The 13,902-nt window shown below is 38.5% G+C and overlaps 1 protein-coding gene across 5 annotated transcripts in view; it reads left to right on the top strand.

Moving 5' to 3' along the window:
- The window catches only part of agfg1a (ArfGAP with FG repeats 1a), a 28,264-nt gene that overhangs the window by 13,475 nt on the left and 887 nt on the right, over positions 1 to 13,902 (top strand). The window contains exons 4-13 of one of the 5 annotated variants that reach the window (XM_044355155.1): positions 78 to 243; positions 624 to 786; positions 1,966 to 2,085; positions 7,019 to 7,090; positions 8,219 to 8,434; positions 9,094 to 9,268; positions 9,799 to 9,878; positions 10,450 to 10,560; positions 13,092 to 13,244; positions 13,546 to 13,640. In XM_044355155.1, the coding sequence (XP_044211090.1) occupies positions 78 to 243; positions 624 to 786; positions 1,966 to 2,085; positions 7,019 to 7,090; positions 8,219 to 8,434; positions 9,094 to 9,268; positions 9,799 to 9,878; positions 10,450 to 10,560; positions 13,092 to 13,244; positions 13,546 to 13,640 (1,351 nt within the window). The remainder of the gene's footprint in view (positions 1 to 77; positions 244 to 623; positions 787 to 1,965; positions 2,086 to 7,018; positions 7,091 to 8,218; positions 8,435 to 9,093; positions 9,269 to 9,798; positions 9,879 to 10,449; positions 10,561 to 13,091; positions 13,245 to 13,545; positions 13,641 to 13,902) is intronic. The other 4 variants (XM_044355157.1, XM_044355156.1, XM_044355158.1 and 1 more) reach the window with 4 other exon arrangements.

The following is a 13,902-nucleotide window of genomic DNA, read 5'->3' as shown; positions in this document are numbered from 1 at the left end:
ATTATGTGACAAACTGAAGGTTTTTGTTTCACGGTGATACTAAGACTGGTTGATTGGTTGTGTGAATTGCTTCCTAGGTATGTACCTCCTGAGCAGGCCAAGGTAGTGGCATCAGTCCATGCTTCCATCTCTGGCTCCTCAAATAGCAGCACCAGCAGCACCCCAGAGGTTAGACCACTCAAATCCCTGCTGGGGGAGTCTGCCCCCTCCCTACACCTCAACAAGAACACCCCACCTAATCAGGTGAGATTTATGACGTACACACATACATGAGTTGTAATTATTGCTTACTGGTGATACACAGCTACAATACATATGACTCTAATTTTATTATTTTATTTATATATGACACATCTTTAAGTTTCATTATTTTTAATCACTTTTATTGTTATTAATGACAGAATCTAACCTCTGGAATAAATCTCATCTTTCCTTACTAATGCTTATATTTGCAGGATGACACATCATATACATAGACTGACAGACACTCCCCTCAGTCTCTTTTTCAATGTACCTTCCTCTTGTCTTCCTTAGTCCTAAAGGTTGTCAAGGGATTCCTAGACATACTAACCAACACATATACAGTATGCTGTTTTTTCAAATACTTTTCTTGTCTCCATCAGTCTCCAGTGGTGAGCCGTGGACATACCCACCAGCAGCAGTTTCATGACAAGAAGTTTGACCTCCTCAGTGACTTGGGTGGAGACATCTTTGCTGCCCCGCCCAACATGAGTGCAGGCGCCAGCTCCGGTTTTGCTAACTTTGCACATTTCAACAGCCACACAAGTAAGGAACAAATGAATAACTGATAACGAGATAAAATGAACTGTTATTACATGTCTGGCAAAAGCAGAGTGAAAGAAACATCAGTGTGATCTTTTATGTTTGCAAGTTTTAACACCGTGCAGTCAATTTGAGCAGTCGAGATGACAGAAAAATACTAAATATCTCAACATGATAAATGCACTGGAAAGTGATATAAAGCAAGAAATAAGCAATAACTCAAGTCAGGATGGGATTGTCCTTTTAAGTGTGGAAATTCTTGTCTCAGTTCGTTTTTTCCACAGGCTCTAACCAGGAGCATCAAATGGTGCATGTTTTTGTTCACCAGTTTCGGTCTCCTCTGTAGTTAAAGGTGTTTATTGGTGAAATCCCCTTAATTGTTTGAAAGAAAAAAATGTGATAAATTGTAGCTTGAATGAGTCAAAATCTTATATGTGCATATACGCATGTGCACACCCCTGTGCTCAAGTTTGGCTGCAGTCGACATTTAAAATGCTTAAGGTACTTAAAGAGACAACTGTGTGCTGATTGATCTTGCATTTTAATTAACACCTTTTTATAGATTGTGGCAAACGTTCTGGATCCTTCAGAATTTGTTAAATGTCAGCAGCCTTGTACCTCCATGGTTACAAAACATGGCCATACATTATGGAATAGAATCAGATGTGCTACGGACAGACACATCTCCATGGTTACAAATGCCTGTAACATAGGACGATTAGTGTTTTCCTTCTGTGGAGGATAATTTCTTCTCATTTCCCCCTCAAAGAGCCATCAAGACACACCCTTAATGCAGTGACCAAAGTCCCATCCACACATCTCCACATAGCAAACATAAGCACAGATTCATGCCTCTGAGATTAATGTGTAATACTGAGCACACACATACAGCCTTAGATGCTGTGCACCCTGCAAGGAGTCCAGCGTGCGTATCATTAGAGACGGTAAACATCAGACTATGCTCCCTACCTTTAAATCTGCTGTGCATTTTATTGTTATGTAACATCAATTCTATGATTATCTGTCATTTTAGCACCAAATCCATTGTCTTTGTTTTGAAATCTGTCATTCATGTTCCTGGTTGTCATATGTCCATTCTCTTATCATCTCATCCATTGTTTTCCTCCCATTGTCTTTTTTGTTCATCTGACTGTCTGAACCTCATCCTGACACCACCTCCAGCGGCACAGAATGCCAACGCAAATGCAGACTTTGCTAATTTTGATGCATTCGGGAGCACTTCTGGGTCGACGGGTGGTTTCCCCTCTGCACCCCAAGCCCCATTCCAACCCTCAAATACAGGTAGTGCAAGTTCCCTTTGTTGGACTAATAGCACACATCCAAATCACTCTCACAAGACATTAGCTTGCTTATGTACACACACATAGAGAATGTACATTTATTTTGTTTTTGTTTTAGTATTTATATCAGTGGTTCTCAACATTTTTTGGGTACAGGATCAGGATGTGGTACAGGATCTTTTTAAAATATATATTTTATTGCAGTTACACCACGGACCACTAGCAGTTTGTGGACTCCCAGTTGAAAAACAGTGGTTTATATAACAGGGACAAGGAACAATACATTTATTGCACCAGTTATAGTAAAAACTAATTTCCATCTGTAGTCCCTGGGTCGAGACCATAATACAGATATGGGCTAAATACCAACACCTATTCTGCCCTACAAAGGCAAACTATGCTAACAATGAAACTGAGAAAAATGGCTTCAAAGTTTTTTGATTGTCCAGCTAGCCGTGTTATAGGTAGAACAGCTGTTATGTGCTTATTAAATATGCATCTCTTAAGTAATTTTCATGGCTTAAAAATCATGACCAATTATTTGACCTATGACCCCAAAAATACAGATAGTTCACTCTGCCTTTGTTTTACCTTAAACAGATACAGTATGTAGGTATTGCAAAGACAAAGTGCGGTAACTACAATCTAAATCTAATTTGATTTTTTATTCCATTATATCTGTGTTTAAGTGTTTCATTGTTTGCATGTTTAAAAAGTTGAAATAGATGAGTAATTAAGACAAATTTAAGCAATCCTCAAATATTATTTTGTGTGGTTTAACCTATTAAGATGGCTTGATGTATTTATTTTAATTGTAAAATTTATATTAACCTATTTTTAGAAATACATATATGGTTTCATAGAATATAATCAAGTTCCTGTCCTAATATAAATAAATTATATCAATCAAATCTAGCTTAATAAACTTGCTTGCTGTTGTTGTTGTATAGATTATCAGTTGAAGTTATTTAAATTATGACTTGGCTACATAGTGTGCAGTGTAACATCTGATGAGGGTTGTACGAGACAGAGAGAGGAGGGGGAGGGGGCTGTCAGTCTGTAAACTAATGTTGGTGCACTCTCTTGTCCTGTCTAGCTAGCTAGCGCTACAGTGATATCCAAGCTATCATTACTATCTACTACGATCAGGTTAGCTGATAATACCCAGCGGAGAACACGAAGATTCCCCTCCTTGGATTGTCATGAAACTGGCTAGAATATGGGATTTACAGACACTGAAGCCTCATTCATTAACATTTGAAGGGCTGTCGCAGACCACAGTAACTGCAGCCAAAGCTCAGAGAAACCAAGGTTTGCCTTGGTTTTTGGTTGGATTTTATAGTTACTGCAGTTTGATTGTTTTTTCTCTAAGGTAGAGCAAGACCCAACTTAGACAATTTGTCACAAGAGAAAACAGACATTTAAAAGTTCAATTTCAGTCATAATTCAGTTTTGACCAAAATTGTAATTAGTGCGGTTTGACTTTGTAGGGCAGTATTCACATGCAGTACATTGTCAGCCATGTTTCATGTCAAATCATCAATTTTGTTGTCATTTGTCTTTTAACTATTGCATTACATATCCTCTGCTTCCCAAACCCTCTCATATGTGCATTGTGCATTGATCTGGTCAAGTTTGGAAGACCTCTGTGCACCAGTAGTCCAAAGGAAGTTTTATAACCAAGAAATTTGGCAAAGTCTGCAGGTTAGACTCACAAAATTTCCTTAAGGCAAGAAAATGCTAATACTTATTTCTGTTTTCAAAAACAATTCAACAAATTGTCCTTGGCTGCAGCTGTACCCATGACCTCATGTTTACATGGTTTGTGCCTGAGGCCAGAAACTCACAGGACATGGAGCATGAAATTGATTGATTGATTTTTATTCGACAATAAATAAATAAATAATAAATAAATACAGGGCTCCATGTACAATTTTTCAAAAACTGTCAAGGATGGCACAATAAAGCTAGTATGCTTATTTCCATTGTGGTCCTTGATGGAAGGGGGTACAAGGATAGTCATCAGCAAATGACCAACTTGACAGCTCATATATTCAATCACACTAAATACTATACAACAGAGATACTACATAGAACAAGGAAAAAATACATTAGGCAATAAATACTTGAAATGTGTGGATCCTGCCACAACACACCTCAGTAGTATGGTGTGTTTACAGAGGTTTTGAAGCTGCCCACTCCATCAATTTCCTTCATTTGGCTAGCTTGAAACGGCTGCTGAAAAGGTTTTCTTGCCAGTAAGTGTTATAAATTTGTAGTGTACAAAGTCGAGCTCCTCCTAGTGGCATAACTATATGTGTCTCCAACCCAAAAATGAAAAAAAAAAGTTAATCTGGGCACGTCCACCCAAACAATCTTCAGTACTGTACACAATTTAATCAGGTCCACCCTGTCCTGTACCGTAAACCAATTAACCCTCTCAAAATGAGAGGGAAGGAAGTGAGTGGCTACTGGTAACCTCAGGACAATTCTGACAAGCTTGTTCTGTGATGCCTGAAGTTTGATTGTCTTTGAAATACCATCATACCAAGCACAACAGGTCTAGTCAAGGTGACACTGAATTAGAGCACCAGCCAGTATTTTCAAAGCCCCAAAGTCCAAAAATGTTGAGATCTTAGCCAAAAAAATGTATCCTATGTTAACCTTTGTAAGTACCTTCAAAGCCATGTCCTCTCAGATGGTTAAATTGTAATCCAATATATATCCAAGATAATTAACCGGGGATTTCTCTACTATTGTGGTATCCTTAACCATGATTTTAAAGCCACCAGACTTCTTCAAATTACATCAAGATCCAAATAAAATAGATTCAGTTTTGCCAAGATAGAGAGATAGCTTATTGTCACTTAGCCATTTACCAACCAATGTACGCTCTGAACTTAAGGTTTTTTCAATTACACTTATCTTTGTGCAGTATAAGTAAGGCAGAATTGTCTGCGTAGAGAAAGAGATCACATGAACATGTGGACTTTAAATCATTTACAAAGAGCAGGAAAAAAAGAGGCCCAGGACGCTTCCCTAGGGAACTCTGCACTCTAGTATTTTAAGGCTGGATAGTAATCCAATTAACATCCACCATTTGTACTCTGTCTTTGAGATAAGAATCCACCCATTTGATTACTGACTCACCCCGAAGCTTTTGGTTTCATCAGTAGTATAGAGTGATCAACAGTGTCAAATGCTTTTGAAAGTCTAATGTCACCATGCCAGTGTTTTCCTCCATCAGTTTATTTTCTAATGTAATCAGTCAGATAGAGCAAACATGAATCAGTGGAGTGAGAGCTCCTAAATCTGGACTGAAACTCATAGAGAAGGTTATGTGAGGAGATATTACAATCAATTTGCTCAAACACTATCTTCTGTATGATCTTAGATAAAATACATAAAATGGACACTGGTCTGTAGTTACTGTGTTCTAATTTATTTCATTTCTTGAATATTGGAATAACTGTAGCAGCCTTCATTACATTTGGAAATGTACCTTGTACCAGAGATAGGTTGATGATGTGTGTGACATAGGATGTTACAATTTCAGCTTCATCCTTCAAAAATATTGCTGAAATATTGCCTAAACCTGTTGCTTTAACATAACATTTTAAACAAACATTCATTTGGACAGAGGACAGAGGTTATACTACGTTCTTAAATGAGAAGGAATTTGGTTTAACCCACTTTTGGGAATAAAACTGCTACACAGGTCTCTCTCCAAATTTACCAGAGAAGATAGGAAGTTTTATAAACCAGGGTTCTAGCAATGGTAGTAAAATAATTATTCTGACTGTCAGCAATCTCTCTTCTGTCTGATGAGACATGACCATTTATGTTCAGGCCTAAGATACTGTGCACTATGCAAATACTGTGCACCAGAGAATAAGGTGCACACCAGTGCAAACACACCAGAAGCATTCAATCTAAACACCACCTTCAGCATATCTCTATTTTAATTAACCTTGAAAGCTTCACTTTACCATGATAACCTGCTAAGTTTACAAAGGTCACCCTTTAAAAAAAAAAAAAAAAAAAAAAGCAAGTGGTGGTTGTACAGAACAAAAGTGTACACAGAGTTTAAGATTCAACATTAATTTCAATGTTGGGATATAGGAGCAATATATCTTTCAATGTGCTGAATCCATTTTAGTTTTTACAAGATAAAAAGTATATCACTGTGCAGTAATTAGGCAGACATTTATAGTGATACAGGATATGCAAAACACCAGGTGTGTTACTGTTACAGTACCCACATTTTTGTGGTGGTGAAATATTAGTGTCACTTATCCGGTCTGTACTTCTCCCAAAGAAGCAAACCATGACTTCAACATGCAGATATCTACAGTTGTCCTAATCTTGCCTGTCTTTGTCATTCTGGCCCATATTTCACTCCAAACCCTTTATCTAGTTATACTGTACGTGTTATGTAAGATTTTTAAAGAGCATTTGACACAAACTGTCACTTAACCATACACAAAACAGTGACTCTTATACAAAAAGACACACTTAAACTTCCTTCCCCCTAGTCTCAGGAAAATGTCATGCACTACAGTGCCCTCTGCTGGATGTTCTACATTGATAATTATCTTTATGTGGAGGTACACAGTGATCTCTTGATGTCTATTGCTTGATGGATAAAGCTCTACTCTCTCATGGCTTTATAAGATAATCCTTCTCTCACAGACACTGACTGTGCTATCTGCCTGGCCTTAGCTGTCCATTCTGTCTCCTGTGTTTTTCATCCTTTGCTTCAGCAGCAGTTGATTTTTCTTTGACTTTACGTTTTTTAATTTTTACCTTTTGATTTAGTTGATATTTCTTTCTTTTGTTTCTCCATCCCTGTCTTACATTGCTCATTGCCCCATTTCTCCCTCCTTCTCTTATTTTATTTTATTTTATTTTATTTTTATTTTTTTGGCTGCCAGCGTTCACTGTGCTCTCATCCAGCCGCAGTATGGGTGAGTTTGCCACTGCTCTGCCTCTCCAGGCTGCACACAGTAAGTCTCTCTCTGGGCTTGCCCTCTTAACAGCTTTCACCCTTTCCACTGTCTCTAATGTGTAGTCACTCTGATCCTCCTCTCTCTGGATGTAATGTGTGTCTCAGCATGTAGTTCTTTTTGTGTCTGTAACTCTGATTCAATGGTTGAAAACAGAGGTAACAAGCTTCAATTATTGCTGTCACTGCTGAGAACCACTGTGGATAATAGACTAAAAAGAATAAAAAAACAAGGTAGAATCAGACACTCACTATACTGTGTTCTCAACCCACCACTTCCCCTCCCTTTTTTAGCAGTAACATGGGAGCAAAAAAGCATCATACCCTTCAGGTCTATTTCATCAATTTAAAAATGACTGAGTTAAAATTCAAAATTTTCGATAATCCATTATGCCTTATAAGAATACAAATATCTTTGCTTTAACTGAGTTCTTAATATGTTTGACAAACTCATGAAACCCAGCCTGGAATTGATCACAGAATTTACTAGACCTGAAATGGAGGGAAGTGCCTACATTAGCATGGTTTTCAAACACAGACATATAGTTTGAAACAAATTTAACCAACAGCCATTGGCAGTTGTAAACTTATGAACAGTTCTTGAAGGATTTGTGTCTTGCAGAGAAAAAGTGAACTACTTCCCCAGTAACAATCTTAGATCTGGTTGAAATGATGGTCTACTCTTTACAGGGCTCAGTAATGGCTACAGGGTGATTAGTAGGCTGCAGTTCTTTTAAATTGAATTATCAGTTGTTTCCCATGCCACAGTTAATACATTTTGGTTGATTTTGTCTGTAATACTCTGATTTTGATTCACAGTATGGTGCTGAACTCGGATGTAGCTCAGAGCTAAAGAATGGTGCTGTTCTACACTTCATTTGCCTCGAACATAAATAAATGCTAATTTTTATGACTTCCCTAGAGGTTCATTGGCTAATGACGAGCCAGCATAGTGCAGTGTTACAGAGGACTTGTTTTTGTAGTGTTGTTAAGTGTACTATAGAGCCTGACTCCAACCCAACTTTACCAATCATGCAGCTTCTCTCCCTCCCCTCCTGTTTATGCTGTCACCCAGAACCAACAATGAAGATCCCCCTTATGACTCTCTAATCTCTTTTCTTTCATGCAGGTAGCGCCTCAGGGGGACTAGCAAATGCCAGTTTTGCAAATTTTGACAACTTCCCCAAATCGTGTAGTGCTGACTTTGGATCCTTCAGTTCCTCCTCCCAGAGTAACTCCACAGGAGCTGGCAAAGATGCTGTACAGAGTACTAGTGTCCCTGCCGATAGATACGCAGCCTTCGCTGACCTGGATAACATGTTTAGCTCTGCCACAACAGAGCAAGGTAAACTTCTCTTGCCTAGCCTGTTTCATAGATCTCAGTTGTATGGATAGAGGTTGACTCAAAAAAGAAGATGACATAACAAAAAATATAATCATGCGCATAGATTTAAGTCCCTATGAGTGTTATTCCCAGTGCAGGGACAGGAATCGTCTCTCTCAAAGAAGGACTGATATGCATTTGCTAGCAGACGTGTACTTCCGTATCGCTACATTTTTGGCTAAGCCTAGGCTTGGTTGTGTTTTGAAATGGCCCTACCATTCTACCTTACCTTTTTTTTCAAAATCTGTTCCCTGGCCTCAACGCTACTGAACCAGCCTGTATGCGGACAACAAGCCCACTGCACGTGGTACTTTAAAGAATATGCACTAGTTTCATTGGAGAGTTTTAGTGTCACATGGGCAGAAATTTGGCACTCAAGCATCTGTGAATTGTACTGGGCTGGTACTAGTTTATTTTGTTCATATAACAATTTTGGTGCAAGAAAATGCAAATTTCCTAATGACTGAACATTTATTCCCCATTATTTTTAATAGGTTGAGTATGGCAGCTATCTCCGGACCTTTTGCTTCTGTCTTTGAAATTTGAAGACAATGTTGTCCTGGACTGGTTGAGATGAGGTGGATTGAACCCAGCTCTGCTGTTATGTGCTTCTATTCCAGGAGGTGGTGTTCCTGGCGGGGTGAGCTCAGCCACGGCTGCAGCAGGAGTGGGTGGTTTGCCTCAGAACCAGCCAGCAGTGGGGGACCGCTATGCTGCTTTAGCTGAGCTTGATACAGTCTTCAGCCCCTCGGCCCCTGCTACAAGTGTTTACAACACCACCAGCACCTCACAAGTGTGAGACACTATGTTTAACACACACACACACACACACACACACACACACACACACACACACACACACACACACACACACACACACACAACACGAGGAGAAAAGTCTAAGTCTGCTACTAAATATTGTTTATTTTTAAAATTTATTAAAATAAATTGGTTCATCTGACTCAAGAATAAGTCAAGATTGTTTTTTTAGGTCTCACTGAAATGCTAGTATGAATTTGAAATATACAGTGTATAATATTGGGTTTTAATACACATTTTTCCAGTTATTCAATGTGGCAAAGATGTTTTAGGCCAAATTATTCACCTGATTGTTGAAACATAGGTGTGTGATAGTTGATGGATCTGAACCATCTGAATGAAGACTGTTAAAATACAGTTAAAACTATCTGACAATTTTTACAAACAAAGCAACTTAACCTACAAACCTACAGTTACCACTCCATCATACAGTATTGCATAGAGTCTCTAGTTTTATTTTTCTGGCTTCCCTGAAGAGACTGTGTGTCAATTTTGTTTCACTGCAGAGGTGTGTTTGGCCCAGAGACTGGGGTGTCAACAGCCCAAGGACAGCAGGCCCTGCCTGGCATGGCTCAAGGTTTTGGAGGTGAGTGAACCTATAGGCAATTTTTTTCTGTGTATTGTGGCAATAATGTACCCAAATTGAAATCAGTTAAGATTAAGGGACAATCCCAGGGTAAGGGTTGGGTACCGTGTACTGTAGGTAATAGCTAAATTTGGCATTGAGCATTGTTGTCATTAAGCAGAGAGCCTCTGTACCCTTGTTGGACATTGAGAACTTTGCTGGTTGAGTTCTTGGGATTAGGTTGTAGATGTGATGACAAAATGGGAGTGTTGAGTCAGTCAGTACCATTCAGTGATAAGCTGTGCTACTTCTCAGGAGGACTCTATGCAGATCTTAATTTCTCAGCAGGGAATCAGCCATGATCAGTTTATTTGAAGGATACTGTTAGTGAAAAGGTCAGCAATAGGAGGTATTTGTGCCAGTGATTTGAATTGAGAGTGAGGAAAATCACTGATCGTGTACATTAACACGTTGAAATGGGATACCATGCATATATCAATGCTTTTGCTTTTAACATGTTTATGTCATGCAGTTTATTTATCTGTTTCTTACTACTTGCTCATGTTGGCTGACTTTATACCTCTCCCAACAGCTCAGTCAACTAATCCGTTTGTAGCTGCTGGTGTTGCCCCAGCAGCAGCACCCACCAACCCATTCCAGAGCAACGGCAGAACAGCAAATGCGGCAGCAGCAGCAGCAGCAGGTTTGTTTATGTGTATGTTTGTGTGTGTCTGTGAATGTGTAGCACTTAGAGCACACTATTAAATCAGCTTAATGAATTAATGCAACATAGCATAGTAAAATCCTTTATATAAGATTATGGGCAAGGTGCAGGTGTGTTACATTGTACAGTAAGTGTATTATGTTTGATTTCCTTGCACACAGTTAGCAATGAATATGCCTCAGATCACAGTGTCAAACACCGAGGCAACCAATCAGGCAACTAGAGGAGAAAATTATCAAAATGTCTGAATACCAAATATACTCACCATTTAAAAGTAATCTAAACCGACTTTATTGAAATTGGTAGCAGAACTAGTGTTTTACTGATGTGCACGGGAGATGCGCAGTAAGGTTTTGAAAGTGAGATTTAGTTGTCTGTCTGATTGCTCTTGCCATGCTGGACAGGCTTGATGAGGGTACTTCATGGGCAGGGTTTCCCTCCCACCATTGGTAGGTTCCCTTCTGCTCTCTGCTTCACTTTTGCTCTCTTGTGCCTTGCTCTGCCAGTCCCTTCCTGTTCCTGTAGCAAATCTTATCAGGAAAATGTGGTGAGGTAAGCATAGCCACAAGATTCAGAAACCTGTGTGTGATAAACTAGGTACAACTAGGTGCATTTCACCACAAGGGAGCAAGGATTTAAGATAAGTCTAAAGTGAGCCGCTTTTTGGGAAATCCTGTTATCATTTCCCTGAATCAGTGATGGAAGAAGTACATGTGGAGATAGTCATTTGAGCTACAGTATATAACAAAACTATTTTTAAGTGGAGGGTGGAGCAACAAAACATGATCTGGCAAATCCAGCTGCCTTGCAAAGTAAATCATCCATGCCCAGGAGGATCAAATCTGTCATCAAAAATAAAGGTGGGCATACAAAATACAAAAAAATAAAAGAATGGAGTCTCACTAATGAAGCATTCTGTTTTTTCAAATAATTGACTGAATTCTTCTTGCGTATTGCTTTAAAAACAAATAAAATTGTATTAAAAGGAAATAATTTGCAATTACTTAACATTTTAGTGATATTGACCAGGGATGTACTCAGTTTTGTTATTTACTGTAATTGTCCTCATACTGATTGACTGTCACAAAATCAAGCTTTACTCTGCAGGTATCATCATTCTAAAGAAATACCAACACAAACAGTTCTTCAGTTCCCTAGGATGATTTAATAATAAAATCTAAAGAGGTGTCAGAAAGCGAGTCTGTGACAGATGAATACTGGATAGAATGACACCGAGATTTTGAGAAAATCAGCCAACTAGAAATTCAAACAGACTTGAATTCACTTTTTCCTGCAGGCAGTCTGTTATTTTGTTTGATAGTAAATAGTTATAATGGCAGTCTAGGCTGTGCTTACCTCTATCTTGTGGTAAGTTGATAATGTCAAAGAATGCCAAATAGAATTAAATATTATTAATAATATTATTTTTTTTAGGAATGAAGTATACCTTTTTATTCTGTGGTTGAAATGGTAAAAAAGTGCTCATCTTACCCCACTGTCTATCATATCTGTATCTGGAGTCCAGGGTTCCTGTGGATTCAGTGATAATGGCTTCCTCAACATTTTCCTTTTTATCAGTTGGATCTCTTATGTTTTTAAGAAGAAACTAAATTATTAAATCTAACTATGCACTGTAATGTACATAATGAATCAGCTAGTAATTCATTATCTTGGTAGTGTTGTAATACGCTTCATTCAGTGAATAAACCCAGTAAGTCTTCCAGACTATCCTCAATATCAATTGCATTTGCTTTCAATATTTATTGAACAGGCACTGGATGTAGCATTTGCACAGGATATTGGATTGCTCAATTCCCAGCTTTCTGTCTTACCACAGTTTGATTCCACTTTGCTCCCTTGTGCTCATCAGAGGTCAGACACTGGTACACTTACTGCAAATGTTGTAGCCTGATGTCGGACTTATGTTCACACAATCCCTCCCTTTTTCTAAGGCTTGTCTGGGGACAATTTTTAATCTAAATTTGCATTTTTTAAACTCTGCAAATACGTACACTGAGATTCTCAGCAGGAAAAAGATGAATGGACAGTTTTACTGTAGAGTGCAACACTATGCATTACAGAATCCCCTGTGCAGTTATTTGCCTGCTAAAAGGACAATGACCAAACCTCCTGCATGGTGTAATTGTTATATTTATAATTCCTAATTTTTTGTATCAATACTTTTCTTGTTGACTGTTCTGTAAACCCTATTTGTTCATCTTCTCACTCATTTAAGTTTACTTTCAGTATATCACTTTCCAACAAATTGCTTCCTAACAAATCTGTTTGTTTTCTCTCGTGTTTTTCTGCTGTTGTGTGCTGGATCCTGTGTGTGTGTGTGTCTGTTAGTGTTTGTGCTGTAAAAATGTCATGACATTATCTTGTAAATTAAATAAAGAAGCAATGGGTGCAATTTTTTAAAAAACCTTTTTTTTGTATGCATGTCATTTTGTCATATACCTGTAGATTTTAATTTAACTTTAATCAACTGCTCTCCTGGTGTGTTGCAGCCACATTTGGCACAGGCTCCATGAGTATGCCAGCTGGATTTGGGAATGCTGCAGCCTACAACCTCCCCACCAGTTTTAGTGGAACCTTCCAGCAACCCTTTCCTGGCCAGGCTCCCTTCCCTCAGGCACCAGCATATCCCCAGCAACCCAACGGTGTGTATAAATGTAGATATATCTGCACTGATAACTTACTATACTTAAATTCAAGTTTAGATTTGTTTCTGGCTCAGTAGTCAAATTGTTGCACTTGATTATCTGTGACTAACTGAAAGAAACTCCAAATCCCTTCAAAAATGTCTGTGTTGAGTCAGAATATTCTACTCCAGTATTGCTTTTGGTTTGCTTACTTTGACATGAGCAAAGAAGCCCTGTTTGGGTTGTTGTTGCTATGATGAATTTGTTGAGTGGGAATTCAAACATCAGTTCTTTAAATGTCAATGTACATGTCTTTCAGGTGGAGGATTTTCAGCCTTTGGCCAGGCCAAGCCTGTTGTGACTCCTTTTGGGCAGGCGATGGCTGGACCTATGGTCTCTAGCAACCCTTTCCTGGTTGGTATTATTTCCTCTAGTAGAAGTATGTTTTACACAGATGAATGGGGGGGACTTTGGGCCAATGAGACAAGAAAGATAATTGTTGATAGGCACGTTGTCCTCTTGTTTGGTGCTAATCTGTATGAGGCTTTACAACAGAGATGATGATGATGAATAGATTTCATTGCTGCTATAGTGTCAGTTCCAGTAAAAATCCACCAGTGGTTGAATTATTTTATAATAGATTGTGAATTTTAATCAACCCTCCTCTCAATAGTAA

This window comes from Thunnus albacares, chromosome 6 (assembly GCF_914725855.1).
Source record: "Thunnus albacares chromosome 6, fThuAlb1.1, whole genome shotgun sequence".
NCBI lineage: Eukaryota > Metazoa > Chordata > Actinopteri > Scombriformes > Scombridae > Thunnus > Thunnus albacares.
Note: the sequence above shows the minus strand (reverse complement) of the source record. Positions and strands in the feature narration are given on the sequence as shown.